At 32.6% G+C, this 20,966-nt stretch overlaps 1 protein-coding gene across 1 annotated transcript in view; it reads right to left on the bottom strand.

Moving 5' to 3' along the window:
- The window catches only part of LOC132550960 (ubiquitin carboxyl-terminal hydrolase 24-like), a gene marked incomplete at its 5' end in the record, with an annotated part of 52,121 nt that overhangs the window by 9,719 nt on the left and 21,436 nt on the right, over positions 1-20,966 (bottom strand). The window contains 13 exons of the mRNA XM_060215059.1: positions 6,548-6,613; positions 8,085-8,198; positions 8,550-8,671; positions 10,575-10,686; positions 11,688-11,783; positions 12,335-12,454; positions 15,760-15,859; positions 17,640-17,753; positions 18,121-18,224; positions 18,599-18,800; positions 19,535-19,667; positions 19,964-20,103; positions 20,568-20,821. Of these exons, the coding sequence (XP_060071042.1) occupies positions 6,548-6,613; positions 8,085-8,198; positions 8,550-8,671; positions 10,575-10,686; positions 11,688-11,783; positions 12,335-12,454; positions 15,760-15,859; positions 17,640-17,753; positions 18,121-18,224; positions 18,599-18,800; positions 19,535-19,667; positions 19,964-20,103; positions 20,568-20,821 (1,677 nt within the window). The remainder of the gene's footprint in view (positions 1-6,547; positions 6,614-8,084; positions 8,199-8,549; positions 8,672-10,574; positions 10,687-11,687; positions 11,784-12,334; positions 12,455-15,759; positions 15,860-17,639; positions 17,754-18,120; positions 18,225-18,598; positions 18,801-19,534; positions 19,668-19,963; positions 20,104-20,567; positions 20,822-20,966) is intronic.

The raw sequence follows: 20,966 nt of genomic DNA, 5'->3' as shown, positions 1-20,966 counted from the left end.
ACTAAAATATTTTCATACATAATTCATTTAAGCTAAAACTATTTTTGGTAGCAAGAGATCATAGGACTCGAAATCCTTTTAAATCTAAAGTTATATTTGGAAAAAGCAGATCTATTTACACTGTTTGAACAATAGTCTAGACATATTTTTGGTTCACGAACGTCTTATGTTAAAGTGCTCAACTGGATAGGTCATTACACAGGCTCTCTACAGGTCAACATTCAGATTAAAACATACAGCTGTTAAAATAATGTAAACAATCTTAAAGCCATATTCATGACATGTAGATGCCTACTTATACAGCTGTACAGACATATACAATCCTGCTCACTACAGGATTGTCCTGTTCATAAGATGTAGGTGTCCAATTATACAGCTGTACAGACATATAAAATCCTGCTCACTACAGGATTATAATGATTGTAAGATGTAGGTGTCTACTTATACAGCTGTACAGACATATAAAATCCTGCTCACTACAGGATTATAATGATCGTAAGATGTAGGTATCTACTTATACAGCTGTACTGACATATACTACCCTGCTCACTACAGGATTATAATGATTGTAAGATGTAGGTGTCTACTTATACAGCTGTACAGACATATAAAATCCTGCTCACTACAGGATTATAATGATTGTAAGATATTATAATTCCACTGAGGATGGACTAAATTTATATACACATGGTAAACTAGAACTGACAGCCTGAGAATAACTAATCCTTCTCAGATGCACAGAGTTTGAAAAGTAATCATGCATTTGCTGTCCACTCTACATTTCAGCTTTATTGGACAACAGTTATGACCAATCAGGAGTGTTCATTATGTTTCCATAGAAACAATTCTGGAAATAATTCAATGCAGCCAAGTTTGTATGAAGTTATTTTGAAGATGATTGTTATATAAACTAGATATTGAAACTGCAATTAGAGCAATAATATTTTAGCACAATACTTCCAGCATGAAATGTGCTACATATATGAATACTTACAATAAATACATTATTGCATAATTTTAGACTGGAATGTGAAATTATGAAAAATCACGGTAAAGACACTCACACATTTCACAAGTAAATTTTCCCCTGAAAATAGTTTGATACATTTACCTGTTTTTGATTTGTACATTACATAGTGTGATTATTTGATCAAATACAATATGTAATCTATTTATACATTCCTACAAATATGCACCATATGCCAACATATAAACCTTAACACAAAGTCAGGCATTGATTTATTGCAGGAAATAGTGTCTATTGATAAACACTTCTACTGAATGCAATCAATAATAGTGGGCTTATTACCAGGCACAGATTTATTGCTGGATAAAAATAGCAACAAAACACAAGTAAAGAATTAAAAGACTTCCGAGAAGCATATGTGGGGTCAAATTGCATTTTATACCCAGCACCCAGCGAACTGAATTACAACCGAAATATAAATATCCACCGGGATATATAATAAAGGAGATAAAGTTCTGTCTTTATTTTATTAAAGGCCGACTGGAAACAACAATTTTTCATTCTCCTTTCCACTCTTCCCCAGATCATATCACCAAGTACACAAAAACCATACTAGAATTCAAATGATTTAGACTTCAAAGCTAACTTAGAGTAAACAACCAGCTGTATTCAACATAAAATAGAGGCTGTCGTAATGCATGGGCTTTTTCAGACGGAATAACTAACTAATTGTATTATTGGAATCAGGTTTAGTGTTGCCATGTGATAAAGAAGAATTGTCTGCCACTTGGATTTTTGTCCTAGTGTAAAGAGTTCACACACCAGTAATCCCTAACACAACATGGTCTATCTTAGTGAAAGTTATTTTTGATATGGTAAAATGTCAAGAATGCTGTAAATTACACTGTTACATCAAGGATGTGTTTTGGTGAGACAAAAATAGTTTCAACACAAAACTACAAACAAAAATAAAACAAGTCTTCAATGCATTGACTTTGAGCCTATAACACTGATTCACCTATGTTCTTATTAGGTCATATACTTATCTGAATAGGGTATTGTCTTGACAGTTTTATGTAAGAATTGAAATGCACAAGAGAACCAAAATATGATGTTACTGATACTTAGTTAATATGTTCATGTGATTTGGGCCAAGACTCAAAGAGATGAACAATCATTCCCATATATTCTGAGAAGATGTTTATCTTTAACAGATTGAAAACTCTATTCTTTATTAAGTTAAGATGTTATGATCCCAGCAAAGTCTTAGTTCCCTTCAATTATCACAAAAGAACAATCCACATTCATTTCTAAACAGTTATCAATTACATTGTGGTTCTAGTGTCAAATCATAATTCTTTTTTTCATATTCCAATTTTCCATACATGAAAATCATATTTTTCCATCCTTCCAAAATATTTTAAATACCAAACAGCAAATTGTATGTAATTAAATTCTTTTATATGTAAATAAAGCAAAGCAGGAACATTATTTCAAGAGATGAAAAACATAGCACTTTGTACTGTTTTTATAATTAGAGAGAAATAAAAGGATAATTATAGGTAAGAAAAGATGAATGAAAGGACAGAAAAGAAGTATGAAAGGACAGAAAAGAAGTTATGAAAGGACAGAAAGGATGTACGAAAGGACAGAAAAGATGTATGAAAGGACAGAAAAGATATATAAAAGGACAGAAAAGAAGTATGAAAGGACAGAAAAGATGTACGAAAGGACAGAAAAGATGTATGAAAGGACAGAAAAGATGTATGAAAGGACATACAGAAAAGATGAAAGGACAGAAAAGATATAAAGGACAGAAAAGATGTATGAAAGGACAGAAAAGATGAATGAAAAGATGTATGAAAAGACAGAAAAGAAGTATGAAAGGACAGAAAAGATGTACGAAAGGACAGGACAGAAAAGATGTACGAAAGGACAGAAAAGATGTATGAAAGGACAGAAAAGATGTAAAGGACAGAAAAGATGAATGAAAGGACAGAAAAGATGTAAAGGACAGAAAAGATGTATGAAAGGACAGAAAAGAAAAATGTGTCAACAGAATGATAAAAGTTCATTATTGACATAACAATTATATTAAAGTGAAACATCTTTCATACATTTTTAAAATATGGAAATTATTCAAAATTTAATACATCTGGTCAACAGAAAATCTTCATCTTGTGTTAAAACCAAAATTCATAATCTAATCTCCTGATGACCATAGCTACCTACAAATCAAAATCTCCTGATGACCATAGCTACCTACACATCAAAATCTCCTGATGACCATAGCTACCTACACATCAAAATCTCCCGATGACCATAGCTACCTACACATCAAAATCTCCCGATGACCATAGCTACCTACACATCAAAATCTCCCGACGACCATAGCTACCTACAAATCAAAATCTCCCGATGACCATAGCTACCTACACATCAAAATCTCCCGATGACCATAGCTACCTACACATCAAAATCTCCCGATGACCATAGCTACCTACAAATCAAAATCTCCCGACGACCATAGCTACCTACAAATCAAAATCTCCCGATGACCATAGCTACCTACACATCAAAATCTCCTGATGACCATAGCTACCTACACATCAAAATCTCCCGATGACCATAGCTACCTACACATCAAAATCTCCCGATGACCATAGCTACCTACAAATCAAAATCTCCCGATGATTATAGCTACCTACAAATCAAAATCTCCTGATGACCATAGCTACCTACAAATCAAAATCTCCCGATGACCATAGCTACCTACAAATCAAAATCTCCCGATGACCATAGCTACCTACAAATCAAAATCTCCTGATGACCATAGCTACCTACAAATCAAAATCTCCCAATGACCATAGCTACCTACAAATCAAAATCTCCCGATGACCATAGCTACCTACAAATCAAAATCTCCCGATGACCATAGCTACCTACAAATCAAAATCTCCCGATGACCATAGCTACCTACAAATCAAAATCTCCCGATGACCATAGCTACCTACAAATCAAAATCTCCCGATGACCATAGCTACCTACAAATCAAAATCTCCCGATGACCATAGCTACCTACAAATCAAAATCTCCTGATGACCATAGCTACCTACACATCAAAATCTCCTGATGACCATAGCTACCTACACATCAAAATCTCCTGATGACCATAGCTACCTAAAATTTTAAGAACAATCAACAAAGTACTTCTCAAGCAGTAACAAACTTTCACTGTCAAAATCTAAGATGGTCACCTGTCAGCCAGATCATTTTTCTTATAAGTTTCAAAATTGAAAATTGAACAAAGGGAACTTACACATGAGATTTGAGAAAGATTCATTGAGTATTTCTAATGAAATAGTTGTAACTCGAATCTGTAAGACAGTTTTCTTTCTGATCAGTCAGAAAATAGAGAGGGCACCAATAGGGACCAAAAGAGATCTATCCAGCACTTATCATGGTAAGTTAAAATAGCTATATCAAAAACTGTAATTGCAGGATCCAAGATAGCCATTTGTTGGCCATGTTGTTTTCCTCCATCAGTATCAACATGGAAATCACTAGGGCAGGTCAATGAGATAACATTGGTTTGAAATTTTACTGATTAGCAATATATGGGTTTATCACTGGGCTTATCACTGGGCTGAAAAAGTATGGTAAGTTTAGAAGTGACATTACACAGTCATTGTACAAACAATAATGTAAGTGATATGTCAGTAAGATGCTGATCAGTGTGGTGAAGCTTTCAGACATGCTAAAGAGGTATTAACAAGTTACAACAGTTACCAGATCATATCCCTGTCATTGATGAACAGATCAGGCATATGATTTAGTGATGATTCTGATGAAACATTTCAATTATTTTGTTCTCGGTTCTTTGAAAATTATCAAGTTGATTATTACATAAAATGGTTTCCCCTGATTTCTGTGCTAAAGAACCCTACATCTGTGAGAAAACTTAACTTTGCTCTTATTAATTTCAATTTTTCATGAATGCAAAGCAAATTAATGTTAACAAAATGAAACTAAAAGAAAAATTAAAAAACAAAAAAAAAAAAAACCACACAAAGCCCCCTTTCATCTTTTTTTTCCACATCTTTGATTTGACCTTTCCACGTAAGAATTAAAATTGCAACCATACATGAGAAGTTCTGAACTGCTGTGGCACTAGAGAAGGGAAGTAACTCCAACGTGTCAAATGTATAAATAAGCCATTCAGGAATGATGTTTTCCACAGATATATGATCTTTATTGACTATATATAAAGAAAGGACATGTTTCTTTTATGGATTTTCTTAAGATAATTCTTAAGTACACAATTGTCAAAGGATATGAAAAGTTCATCATTTGGTACTTTTTTTAAAAGAATCAAAAGGATTTAAAAGGTAAACAATCTTTTTAATGAACGGATATCAAATCTAACTCAAGTTCACCTACATCAAAGACAAACTTTCCACATTATAGCGCTACTTGAAGTTTTTTAAACATTACCCTACATGAAGAAAGAAAATTTTTTCAGATACCTAACCCCACACCCCATCCTCCTTGTCTACGTAATTAACAATTAGAATACAACATGTGTATTCTAAATACCTATGACAAAATGGTGCAGTGTGCAATAAAACTGAATTTCCTCCACATGCTGTTAAGTCTTTGCTTGTTTTTATAAGGTAAAATGATTGGCTAATCAATCGTTAAATAGAGCTATTTCTGTGAGTGCAGACAAACCAGATAATCACCATAGGCCACAAAAGTCTATATTTCAGATATAAAATTTGGAAGGACCTGTACCTACTAATACTAGTCACAAAAGTCTACATTTCAGACGTAAAATTGGGAAGGACCTGTTCCTACTAATACAGGCCACAAAAGCCTACATTTCAGACATAAAATTGGGAAGGACCTGTACCTACTAATACAGGTCACAAAAGTCTACATTTCAGACATAAAATCACATTTCAGACATAAAATCAGCAAGGACCTGTACCTACTAACACTGGTCACAAAAGTCTACATTTCAGACATAAAATTGGGAAGGACCTGTTCCTACTAACACTGGTCACAAAAGCCTACATTTCAGACATAAAATTGGGAAGGACCTGTACCTACTAATACAGGCCACAAAAGTCTACATTTCAGACGTAAAATCATGGAAGGACCTATACCAACTAATACTAGTCACAAAAGTCTACATTTCAGATATAAAATTTGGAAGGACCTATACCAACTAATACAGGCCACAAAAGTTTACATTTCAGACGTAAAATCAGCAAGGACCTGTACCTACTAACACTGGTCACAAAAGCCTAAATTAAGGTTAGTCCGTAGGTAAAATAATATCTGTACAACTCTTACTGGACAAGTGAAACTAAAAATAACAGAAGTGGCCCTGGCCATAGATAAAGGGAAACAAACAAAGAATCTCACATATTAATGCAGGCCTCAAAATGATTAGTCAAGGTTAGCCTGAAAGCAAAATAAAATCTGTACAACTTTGGCCTGCCTAATGATTTTTATAAACAAAAGTAGCCAAGAATACAAATAAAAGGGAGACAACTGCTAAAACTTGGTACTCACCAGGAGATCCATCAGCAGTGAGAAAATCATCTTGAGTTCGTTAGAAGGACCATTCGTGTACTGAAGCTGTCACAAAGTAATGTGGACTATTAATATCACTTCAAAATATGAAATAATACACTGATAACAAATGTAATACTAAAATAATTTGTCTACATTATAAATTCACACTATCTGGTAAGGAGTCACATATTCTACACCCTGTGATTAAAATAAGCTTATCAAACAAACACTTAACAAAGACAGGATAAAAGTCCTATGATGACAGGTTTGCCACTATATAGACTGGTACCTGTTTTACTTAAGAACTCCTTATGATTCATGCCTTAAGTCATTAATTAATCATTTTATCTGCAGTTAATTGACAATTCTTTATCACACAGAAATGTGCACTGGACGTAGGCTGAAAAAACTGAACTAGTTTAAAGACATGACATCTTTTTAAATGGTTTCATATAAAAATGCCACAAAAGAATTTGCTTACGCTCTTAAAGAAATTGTACGCTCATTTCACCATATGAGTAAACATATGATATTTGATTTGTTGAAATTCTATATAGATCTAGCTAAATTGATTTACAGACGTTTGCTTGACCATGATTGAGTGTGACATGGTTGTGTTTTACTAGCCGAACAATGTGAAATATTTGTATATATATCAAATCAACAAGAAATAAGCCAAACAATGGAATAATGACCCCAGCAGAAATTATAAGTAAACAGAGTACAGAAGTGTGTATCTAACCAGAACTTTGAGTGAAATCTATGATCCAGTCAAAGTGACAGAGTGCTAGATTCTACAAAGTACTACATATTCAGGCAGTCTAAGTTTATACTGGTTGGGGATATTTCCATCTAGTCTACCTGTCGAAACTTATCTTAAAACAAGAGGCCCATGGGCCTTAACGTTCATCTGACATAAAATACAAGATTTCAAATTTTGAACTTGAGAAGAAGTTGAAAATGTGTTTTCGAGATGGCGGCCATGTTGAATTTCGGACCAACCCGAAATTAAACTTTGGTCAGGATCATGTCACGATCATTTCAGGTAAGTTTCAGCTCAATGAGACATGTAGAACTTGAGAAGAAGTTGAAAATGTTTACGACGGACGATGTACGACGGACGGTGCCGGACAAAAGGCGATCGCAACAGGTCATCAGACCCTTTGGTCAGATGACCTAAAAATAATCTGATGCTGACAATAGTTTTATTAGTCATCAGAAAAAGTTCTAAAAGGTACAAAATAGCCAAAACATTTCTAACTTGTACAAAATATCTTCTTCAATAAAAGAGTCGTGTGCTATGCTAATGGTGGTATTCTGTTATAAAAAAATATGACCTAATATGCCAATATCTCTAAACCCTTTTATAACTTCCATAATATTTTGTCCCCTAATGTGGTGGGATTAGGGACGTGTATGTGTCTTAAACAAAATTGAAAATAAAGAATTGAGAGAGTTTAAATATTTAGTGACTTAAATATGTCACAAATCTGTCTGAAATCATTTCTGTATTAATCTAGCAGTACAGACTTACCATAAGTTGCTTGAGAACTGTGTCACTGAAGGTTTGGTTACAGAAGCTACAGTAGACGATCATGTCAGACACATGGCTGGACATATTGCTGATTTCCCTAACAGCCTGCACCACCTTCAAATACAGGATAAACACTGAGGAATCACAAATGTACTCTAGTACATGAAGATTTTTCCCCAATTACTGACGAGTCAAAAAGTACTATAAATACATTACCAAGTGTATCTATACATGTTTTGCAAAGACCATCATACTGTCATATATATATATATATATATATATATATATATATATATATATCATTCCATCTAGTCTTGACATTATAGCAACTGATATATGATATTAATTCAATGATAATCATACATGCTCCATTAATGTGCTTATTTTACGTGCTAAATCAGTTAAAATGTAAAGGGAAACATTCTGTTGACATAATTATAATGAAATTAACACTCATGAACTTACCTCACGAATATAGCGGACAGACTCAGCTCCGACCACATATTTCTCCATCTCTGGCGACATCTTAAGTAATTTTGATGGATGAACACCTGATTGTGGCTTATAAGGTTGATATTCTCCTATTTCTGAATAAACAGAGAGATTGAATTGTCAGAGGTCATGTTCATAACAAAGATATTGTGTAGACAATTAAAAGGTCACTTAAAACATTACAGTTCAAACAACAGAGGTCACATAAATAATAGGGATCACGAAAACAACAGTGGGGTCACATAAACAAAACAATGAGGTCATATAAACAAAACAATGAGGTCACATAAACAAAACAATGAGATCATATAAACAAAACAATGAGGTCATATAAACATAACAGTGAGATCACATAAACAAAACAATGAGGTCATATAAACATAACAGTGAGATCACATAAACAAAACAATGAGGTCACATAAACAAAACAATGAGGTCATATAAACGTAACAGTGAGATCACATAAACAAAACAATGAGATCATATAAACAAAACAATGAGGTCATATAAACAAAACAATGAGGTCATATAAACATAACAGTGAGATCACCTAAACAAAACAATGAAGTCATATAAACATAACAGTGAGATCACCTAAACAAAACAATGAGGTCACATAAACAAAACAATGAGGTCATATAAACATAACAATGAGGTCACATAAACAAAACAATAAGGTCACATAAACAAAACAATGAGGTCATATAAACATAACAGTGAGATCACATAAACAAAACAATAAGGTCACATAAACAAAACAATGAGGTCATATAAACATAACAATGAGGTCACATAAACAAAACAATGAGGTCATATAAACAAAACAATGAGGTCATATAAACAAAACAATGAGGTCATATAAACATAACAATGAGGTCACATAAACAAAACAATGAGATCATATAAACAAAACAATGAGGTCATATAAACATAACAGTGAGATCACATAAACAAAACAATGAGATCACATAAACAAAACAATGAGGTCACATAAACAAAACAATGAGGTCACATAAACATAACAGTGAGATCACATAAACAAAACAATGAGGTCACGTAAACAAAACAATGAGGTCACATAAACAAAACAATAAGGTCACATAAACAAAACAATGAGGTCACATAAACAAAACAATGAGGTCACATAAACAAAACAATGAGGTCACATAAACAAAACAATGAGGTCACATAAACATAACAGTGAGATCACATAAACAAAACAATGAGGTCACGTAAACAAAACAATGAGGTCACATAAACAAAACAATGAGGTCACGTAAACATAACAGTGAGATCACATAAACAAAACAATGAGGTCATATAAACAAAACAATGAGGTCATATAAACATAACAGTGAGATCACATAAACAAAACAATGAGGTCACGTAAACAAAACAATGAGGTCACATAAACAAAACAATGAGATCACATAAACAAAACAATGAGGTTACATAAATAATAGGGATCATGAAAACAACAGTGGGGTCACATAAACAAGACAATGAGGTCACATAAACAAAATAGTGAGGTCACATGAACAAGTTTTGTATTTACAGTAACTCCACATGGTATAACTTATACATAAAGTTGCTGTATTGAGGTTCAGGCCAATTACCGGTAATGCTGCTATGGAACACTTAACAGTATCAATGATTGTAAAAATGTCACACAAGTGAATACATATATATATATGAACTGCAGAATCAACAGTCTTTTCACTTGAAATTATAAATGGACAATAATCACACTTTTTGTTTTTTTCGCAAACTCTAAACTCTAGAATCTCTTTATACAAATAGTTGTTTATCCTTTATTCTCCTATAAACCCAAGGGGCCAAAGATATTTTTAAAAATTTGGAGGTGAGAGTATTAACTAGTAAATCAACTGAAGGTTAATGAATGTGGGTGAGCTTATTTCCAGAACAATACACTGACCCCAACTGACCCTCAATGGCCCTTACTGACCATCCAGATGTAACTTAGGAAACCAAACTAACCTTCTGTGTGATAGTGGGAGACATCACAGTTCAGGATCAATATTGCTAAGGTTGAATGTAGAAAGCCAAACTCTCTTGATTGTATTGAGCTCCATCGCCGAGTTGACGATTCCTGTAAAACATTAGATTTCTTCATTGTGTTTCAATATAACAAAAGGCCATAGAAATTGTATGATGAGGAAGGAAACATAAAACAATAACTCCATTGTGCTTTGTATAAGTGAAAAGAATTCTTAAACATTCTTCTTTAATAATTAATTTCACATATTTCAAACCTGAAGGCTTTGTTCTTTGATATAACAGCAGGCACGACACAGTTGTGCACTATGTCTCCAGAACTACTCAGGTATAGGTCATGTTTAACAAGTTGAAGAACAAGTAACTACATTTAAAACTAGTACAAGAGATCCCAGAGGGATCTTTGCGTCAACCATTGTTATTTTCCAGATTAGTACCAATATTGAAGAGGCACAACCAGAGATCAAGAGGGATCCTACATATGAAGTTTGAGAAAGATCCATGGAGTACTTCTCAGGAAATAGCTATAATTATCTTTCATTATCAAATCTAAGATGGTCAACTTGCTGCCCTTTTGTTTTTCCTATCAATCCCATTATTGAAGGGAAACAACTAATGACCAAGGGGAACCTACATATAAAAACATTTAATACAGATTCATCCAGTACTTCTCAAGAAATAATGATAACAAATCATCATAGAGAAAATCTAAGATGGCCACCAGTTGTCCATTTCATTTTTGTGATTAGTCCCAAAATCAAATATACACAATGAGGGACCAACGGAAACCTACAGATGGAATTTGAGAAAGATGCATCCATTTTTTACAAGAAATAGCAATGACAAACTTTTGTTGTAAAAATCAAAGATGGCTGCATATTGGCCATTTTGTATAGCCCACCATTATCAGATGATGATAATGATGAGAAGTCTTGCTTTTGCTCAATTGGTTGAGTATAGGACTATTTAACCAGGGGTCCAGGGTTCAAATCCTAGCAGAGGCATAGAAATAAATAATGACCTCTGTAACATACAAATGTTATAAGGACAAAGCAATGAACTAGTGCCTCAGTATGTTTTCATGTGTAGACTTACGTGGTCCTCCAAGTGTTGGTGTGACTGTCCAAGGAGAAATGTGACTAATCGGGGGAAGCCTCGTCTCAGAAACATGTGGGTACATGCCTTTGTGCCCTAGAAACAAAACACACAACATAAATGTCATTAAGTAGTGCTATACATTTTGTACTGTAAGAAGAAATGGATACATTTCTAAAAGTTTTCTTCAGGAGAATGAAACAATACTATCAAAATTACTCCCAACATCTGACAGCCAACTACCTAATCCCCGGGGAGAGTAAAAAAATCGCACAGATAAGATGTAATTCTTAGTCACAAAAAATGGAAACATTTAAGTTAGAAGTTTAAGTAAATATTTTCAGGTTGAACTGAAATCTTTTTTTCTCATTTATTTTTAGCAAGTATTGGAAAGCAAAAATCCTTTATTATAGAGTTTTGTAGCTATCGCACATACAAGGGTATCTGCAATTCAATTATCATTGTCAAAATATTCAAGACAAGGCAAGTTCGTTTTTGGCATGAAAATGACCATTTCTGACCAAAGAGTACTACCTGTCTGAACTTCAATCCTGTTTTCAACATGCACATGTACAAAAAATGCTGTGAATAAGAAAGTGTTTATAGGTATTAAGAATCACCTGTAACCTTTCTTTTATTATACTTACCAACTGAACATAGTGAAACAAAACCTGGAAATACTGGGTGCAATTTTTACAGTGATCTATCACATCCTTATTCAGCATCTGAAGCAAGCGCTCGAGGATTTCATCAAAGTCCTTTTGTGTCTGAAAAAGAAAGCAAAATACAATTTTTGTACATCAGTTACATAAGTGTCAAAAACTGTTTAATTACTACAGAAATTTGTATTAATGTAAATCTGTGACATTACATAATCTATACCCTTATTGAAGTGTCTGTAGAACAAATTCATAAGCAATACAGTATGATTTACAATAAATATAGAATCATTTTTTTTCTGAAAACAAGTTAACTGTAGTTTTAACTCACTATTTTCATTCTACAATCGTAACTTGAATTTCACATTTTTTTTTTTTTTTTTAATCAGATTTGGTTTCAAGATATAGTGTCCACTAGACAATATATGGCTTACTTTAATATAGTCATTAGTTAAGCTGTATTGCGTAATCTTTATATATAAGATTAATACCAGCTAAAAAATGTTGTATTAAAGATCAGTATGCGTTGCGGTGATATATTCTTGATTAGTTTAAAACCTGGATAGAAAAATCTCCCACCAGGAAACAAACACTGATAAATATCACTGCACCCTCTATACAAGAGATGTTGAGGGTCTGTATCACTCACAAAACAATTACAACAATCACTATGAAAAATCACCATTTATAATTCCAGTTCACAAATTTCCCATTTTGACTCTAAAAACAATTTTATTGAAAATTTAACTCAACTTTAAAACCACAGTTCCATCATTTGGCCTTTCTACAATAACCCAATGTCAGGATGACATAATCATTCTGTTTAGTAAAATTGCTCCATCTTCTTCAATTAGGGTAGTTTTGTATATAACAATCTCTCAATGTTTTCCTCATCTTTTCAGAGGAAAAGGGATTTCCATCCATTACCCCTATTAGGCCCAATGTCTTCTAACCATTTTCAAAGTCTATTTCTATTTCTTTTTTGGAGAGACAAACAACCGACAGATGATAAACAAAGCCATACTAAGACATAATTTTATTAATTGTATGGACCAAGACAGCTAAAAAGGTATTTCTCCACAAGTATTTTCATTGTGATATAAGATCACATTGTTGTTTGCATTTTTAAAATGGAATGAAATTAATTCATAGAAAATTGATCTGATAAAAAATGTTTTCACCAATTTTCATATATAGGTTTTACTGGTGAATATTTTCTCTGCAGATAATGTGATAATATCAGGACTTAAAATAAGATATAGAATAAAACATTAAAAAAAAACCCCAATAACCCTCCCCCGCCAAAAAAAAAAAAAACCCAAAAAAACAACACCAACAGTGACCAGTAGTAAAGGATGAACTTTGTTTTTGATGCATGTCAAAGGTCACAATGTAGGTCAGAGTGATCTACTTTGATACATAACACACTGCCTCAACCCTCATACCCTAAGTATGAAGTTGCACTGACTAGTAGTGGAGAGGATAAAGTCCAGGCAAACTTTTTCTTTGATGTAAGTCAAAGGTCAAAATGTAGGTCAGAGTGACCTACTTTTGATACACAACACTGCCTCACCTGGATGAACAAATACTCCATGTATGAAGTTCCAGTGACAAGTAGTGTACGAGATAGAGTTCAGACAAAATAGCAGAAGGATGGACAAAGGACAGACGGACACAACATAAGGCTACATCCTACCATGAAAGATTACACAAATAAAAAAAGAGGACAAAATGACAAAAAAAACAACTGTTACTTGATAAAGATAAGTGAAACACCAGTCTATAATTTACATGGTGAATTAAATAATGGTTGATATTCTACAAGCATCTTTACGCTTTCAATAATACATGAATGAAAAATTAAAAAATTTTGTTGCATATCAGTATGTATAAGGCTACATCCTACCATGAAAGATTACACAAATAAAAAAAGAGGACAAAATGACAAAAAAAACAACTGTTACTTGATAAAGATCTTAGATAAATAAACATTTTATAATTTACATGATGAATTAAATAATGGCCTTTCCCAACATTGTACACACATAAATAAACATTTTCAATAATACATGAAGATGACAGTTAGGATTCAAAGAATAAACATTTTCATCAAAGCATGGGGAGGATTAATTACAAGATATTATTGCCTTTCCCAACATTGTATCTTAGATAAATAAACATTTTCATCAAAGCATGGGGAGGATTAATTACAAGATTATGCTTTTTGTTTAAAAAAAAAAAAAGAAAAAAAAACTCATTTTTATTTGGTTGTTTAATAATTCATATTGAGGTTTTTTTTAAATTAAGAATAGAAGAATTTTTCTGTGACATGGACTTTTTTTTTGTATTTTAAATACTAAAGTTACATCATAGATCTTTGCCTGTGGTAATTTCCAGGGTTTCATAATTTCATAAGAAATTTACTGTTCTAATTTAAAAAAACCAAAATTACAGCCTCATAGATTTTATTTTATTTTTTTTAATATCTAGTAAACAATTCTATTACAACAGCCAATAAACAAACACACATCAAATTACTTATATCGAAAACTATATCCTCCAATCTTCTACATACCATTCTCCTTTGTGATGGAGACAAACCCTGTGAAATATATACATTGCTTTCTTTCAAATTTAAATCTGTTTAAAATAGATAAGATCTTGAATCATCAAAACATCATTTTTCGACCTATAATTCTGAACTCCTTTTGTTTACAATACCCTAGAACATTAAAACTCCTTTTGTTTACAATACCCTAGAACATTAAAACTCCTTTTGTTTACAATACCCTAGAACATTAAGTTTTTTTTCACTAAATTGAAAATAACATTTTTTTTTTTGAAGATTGATTGCAGATAAATCATTCAATTTTAAGTGATCCCCATTCACAAAAACTAATTATGAAGTCCAGTCGAACGCATACTGGAATTATCAATCAAATGTTTTTCAGTAAGATATGATAACTTCCCTGCCTGATCCATGATGCCAGTGATATCATGTTGCTCTAGATTATCCCTCTTCTAAAATGCCTATGTGTTTCAAGGAACAAATCCTAGCCTAAGTCTTACGCCTTTGAAGGACTAGGTTCACCTTGTTTATAACACACAAAATATACAATTCCATGGACAAAAATTTTACAATAAACATACAAATTGTTAAAGTGTGTTTACTTTATGACTGTTATTGTGTAATTTTAATTGGGTGATGCTTGAGACACTGAATGCATGAAAACATACTCAGAAAATAATAAATGTAGATTATACCAGGTTGTTAAGATTCCTCATTTACAGTGTGTAAAACAAATGAACACAAATCAGGCACATAAACAACCATACAAACATGCCAAGCAACATTGAAACTCAAGGAATTAATAAACAGACACTCATAGAGGTATACATATATTGTTATATACCTGAATTCCACCATGCTTGAAGTAGCTGGACATCAGAGCATTGAGGATTCGTGCAAAGGTATACCGCACTTCTCTATTAGGACATTCCAGTAAAAATGGCCTACAAAAGTAAAATTCAAATTACTATACTGACAATTTTTTTTATCTTAATAATGAAAAACACAAACAGAAGGTTCAGAAGTACAAAGTACTGGTCTTTTAAATTGACAAAAAAAATTTATGCTGAAAACTAAAAGTTCTAAATGCTGAAAATATCAAGTGTCAAGGCAGGCAAAGATGGAGACACTGTAAAAAGAAACTTTAACAGGTAAATTAAAACTAAGAGGATTTTGCAAAGACCTTTTCTTATGATATAGATATAAAACGTCAGTGTAATAGTTTTACTTGGCACAAAGACCTTTTCTTATGATATAGATATAAAATGTCGGTGTAATAGTTTTACTTGGCACAAAGACCTTTTCTTATGATATAGATATAAAACGTCGGTGTAATAGTTTTACTTGGCACAAAGACCTTTTCTTATGATATAGATATAAAACGTCGGTGTAATAGTTTTACTTGGCACAAAGACCTTTTCTTATGATATAGATATAAAACGTCGGTGTAATAGTTTTACTTGGCACAAAGACCTTTTCTTATGATATAGATATAAAACGTCGGTGTAATAGTTTTACTTGGCACAAAGACCTTTTCTTATGATATAGATATAAAACGTCGGTGTAATAGTTTTACTTGGCACAAAGACCTTTTCTTATGATATAGATATAAAACGTCGGTGTAATAGTTTTACTTGGCACAAAGACCTTTTCTTATGATATAGATATAAAACGTCGGTGTAATAGTTTTACTTGGCACAAAGACCTTTTCTTACGATATAGATATAAAACGTCGGTGTAATAGTTTTACTTGGCACAAAGACCTTTTCTTACGATATAGATATAAAACGTCGGTGTAATAGTTTTACTTGGCACAAAGACCTTTTCTTACGATATAGATATAAAACGTCGGTGTAATAGTTTTACTTGGCACAAAGACCTTTTCTTATGATATAGATATAAAACGTCGGTGTAAGAGTTTTACTTGGCACAAAGACCTTTTCTTATGATATAGATATAAAACGTCGGTGTAATAGTTTTACTTGGCACAAAGACCTTTTCTTATGATATAGATATAAAACGTCGGTGTAATAGTTTTACTTGGCACAAAGACCTTTTCTTATGATATAGATATAAAACGTCGGTGTAATAGTTTTACTTGGCACAAAGACCTTTTCTTATGATATAGATATAAAACGTCGGTGTAATAGTTTTACTTGGCACAAAGACCTTTTCTTATGATATAGATATAAAACGTCGGTGTAATAGTTTTACTTGGCACAAAGACCTTTTCTTATGATATAGATATAAAACGTCGGTGTAATAGTTTTACTTGGCACAAAGACCTTTTCTTATGATATAGATATAAAACGTCGGTGTAATAGTTTTACTTGGCACAAAGACCTTTTCTTATGATATAGATATAAAACGTCGGTGTAATAGTTTTACTTGGCACAAAGAAACCTACATACAATTACATTTCACAAGTTCACCATATAGGTTTTCCTGTAGAAATGGAAAATACTTACATAGCTTAATACCAAGTTTCAGACAGACACTGGCTGTTCAAATAGTAAAATCTTATATAAACTAGCTGTCAGCTGGACTTGGTTGTGGTGCTACATACTTCTAAGTTAAGTCAGGATGCATGTGTTCCCAGGGCAAGGCTTATTACAGTTTATTGAAACAGTATTTGTTGGTAAATTTTCTGATTAGCAATTGATAATTGATGAGCTTATTACTAGGCATGAACTTATTACTAAATAAAAATGATAAAATACTAACTTTATATAGGAAGATCCTTCCACCCCAGACATGTACTCCACCAACCAAAGACAGGCTTCCTTACAAGCCTGAAGTTCATACTCTATGGAGTCTGCCCAGTCACTCAGATCCGTTCTGTAAGTAAATTGTTAACTGTCAAATTTGCTTTTGTTTTCGTCTAATATATCTTTTGTATAGACAAACCAGAAACTTATAAATCTAGGCATTGATACATTTAGTTGATACAACTGACAAAATTAAATATTTTCTGTTCAAAAATAGGTGAAAAATTAATATAAATCAAAGTTTGAGAAAATTTTTTAAAACAGAAAAAAAATTATGTGAACAGAAATGGAAGGTTTCATTTTTCTCAGATAAACTTATAAGCATATCTTATCAATCACTGAATAATCATATATAATTAAGACTTAGGAAAGTAAACTGTATTCAGTTAAATATTGTTAAGGTAACAATAACTAGATACAACAGACAGTACACTGACTTTGTTCTCTTTTTTGTCCTGAAGAATGTGTTAAATAGGTATTTCATTCCCAGCTGGAGAGCTTGCACAGAAATCGCCGTGAAATCCTTTCTACCTTTACTTCTCTGTAAAACAGAATCACAATTCTAATCGCAAATCGAGACAAAATCTACATATGTTTATCAAATAATAAGTCAAAAATTAATCACTGACATATTCTGTATATTGTAAGTTTTATCAAAGTTGGAGACTTTGAAAAATCTTTCCTTAATTTGAAGATTTTGTCTATAACAAAAACAATCTTACACTTTTACAAGTAGAATTCAAGACCTATGATTGTCATGGTTGAAGTGTTGAGGACACTGTTCTCATGATATTTTTCACATCATTTCTGTATGACTGTATGAACATGACACAGGTTTAAACAAAAATTGTCTTTTCTCTTGAACCTTGTTCCCAAATATTCCTTTAATCACTTAAAATACACAGAGTCTCTTACCGAGTAAAGATCTACAAGGTTTTTGACAAATCTGAAGTACTCGACATTGTAAACGTCTCTGTTTTTGACGAATGTGAGGTTTTCACCCTGAATAACTTGGTGTATACTGGCAGGCATCTGTTCTGTGAAGATTCCTCGTCGCTCCCCCTTGTGGACAAGTTCAGTTAGTTCCATTAGACTGTCAGAATCCAGCCTTCCTTTCCTAAAAATCAGAATACAAAATCAGAGTTATGAAAATGAATAAAGTAATTTCTACCCTGTCTAGAGCATGTGTTACAACACCATATAGTTATGATAATAGACAGTGTATCTCCTGTTCTATGCTTCCAAACAATGACCTTCTTCATAGGAATTGCTCAAACTCTCACTGCGCATCTGAATGTATGAGAGAAACACAGATATTGTAATTACCAAGACTATCAAAGGCCCTAAATAGTCGAGCTCAAGCATACAACACACAGAGAAATATCTCCACAGGCCCATTCATGAATTTTGTCAACAAGGTGAAAATAAAAGTCGGGCTTAAGTTTGATTTTGAAACCGATACATATATTTCTACATATTAATGTCAAACATAAAACTGGAGAAATATCCAGTCTTATGCAAGGATAAGAGAAACCCAGATCAAACACTGTCCAAAAATATAGTATATCATATCATAACAGAGCTTATTTTTGCAGAACAATGGCAATTTCAATCAAATTAATGCACAAGTTGTTCTATTTTTTGCAATAACAGCAAAAATTTTAACTCTAATAAAAATTCTTTCATCCCATGCTTGAACACTGTATTTTGCTACTTAGCTTTGAAAGTTCAAAGATCTTAACATAGAGTCTGGGTAAAAATGATTTCTATTTGCAGATGGCTACACACAAAATGTGAAAACAACACATTGTTCATCTACGATGAAATTCAAGGTTTTTGATATAATCTTACCCTAAATCTGGAACCACTCGCTTGATTATCTTGGTTTTCTTGGCAGAACTAGGATTTTTGGGTTCTTGTACTTTCTCATAAAACAGCATGTATCCATTCCAATACCGCACTCTGTCATCTGGGTAACTTGAAGCTGAAATTCATACATTTTCCAAAGAAATTCTTTCCTAATTTGTTAACTTCCCACCAACAGAATTATACAATGTACAACTTCAGATGTATTTTTTGAGAATTCCATTTTAAATCTTACATTGTGTTACAGGAATATGGTTTGCAAGGGAGTGTTAAAATTCTTAATAAAAATTAAATTCCAAATCTGAATTAATAAAAACATCCTTTTGAATATAAATCAAAATTCTATTATCAACTCATTGTATTAAAGGCCATATTACAGACAATATGTTGCAATACAAAACCAGAGGATCTTACAGGATTCATAGACTTTAGCTTTGTATGTGCCACCGAAACATTCCGCCTCCAACGTCTCGTCTGTCATCTCACACTCCTCGACGATTGTGTCATTAAATTTGTACCATTTGCCCTTATTTGGATTATCCATCACAGTCCCCCTGTCAGAAATAATTATTGGTCATTACAAGAGAATTTACAAATTTTGAGGTGGATATGGGATGTGAGAGAGATATTAACACAGATATAGTTTAGGTTAATATAATTTTTCAGACCTGTAATGACCTGTTATATTGTATAACCATATATTCAACAACAACAATAAAAAGATAAAATCTGAACTGTTAAATTAGGTATATAATAATTCAAATTCAATATCAAAACAAGTCAGAATTAAAAAGAAAAGTTGGTTGAATATTTTCTGAGTACTGGCATGTTATATGAATTATTTCAATTTTCATTTTAAACTGAGACGATCATTTCAAATTTGATTAAGTTTAACTAGTAATGGTAAAATCTACATAATAATTTCAGGCAAAGTTCAATCTTGGTATAAACTCTCTCTGTATAAGGACAAGATACATCAGAACTTATCAGAATTGACACACAATGACCATAGTCATACCTTCGGTCCTTGATAAACGAGTAGTAGTGTCCAGCGTTGGCCTGCCCACTGTGAACCACAACTCCAACCAACTCATAATTTATCTGCTTTGACTCCACCTGTGAGCTCTCAACTACTTCTGACATTCGATCGTCTAAAGATGAAATTGTCTCCCCTGATTCTGACTCGGAACTGCTTTCTGCATTTTCTGTAATTTCTTCTCGTCTTGCCATTCCCTCTGTTGTATATGGTTCCATATCTAACACCCAAGGAAACTGTAGACAAGATGTAAAGAAGGTTACACAAAAATTTAAACAACATTTTACTTCGTTATCATATCAACTGTCCAACAAAAAATGTAAACAAAATATCAAGCAACAGATAGATTACAAAAATTTCAATGGTATCTAAATAGTCTTA

The sequence above is a fragment of the Ylistrum balloti genome, unplaced genomic scaffold, assembly GCF_031769215.1.
Source record: "Ylistrum balloti isolate Yb309-2 unplaced genomic scaffold, AGI_CSIRO_Ybal_v1 Utg370160, whole genome shotgun sequence".
In the NCBI taxonomy this organism is placed as follows: Eukaryota; Metazoa; Mollusca; class Bivalvia; order Pectinida; family Pectinidae; genus Ylistrum; species Ylistrum balloti.
The sequence above is the reverse complement of the archived record's forward strand: the minus strand, read 5'-3'. Positions and strand labels throughout refer to the sequence as shown.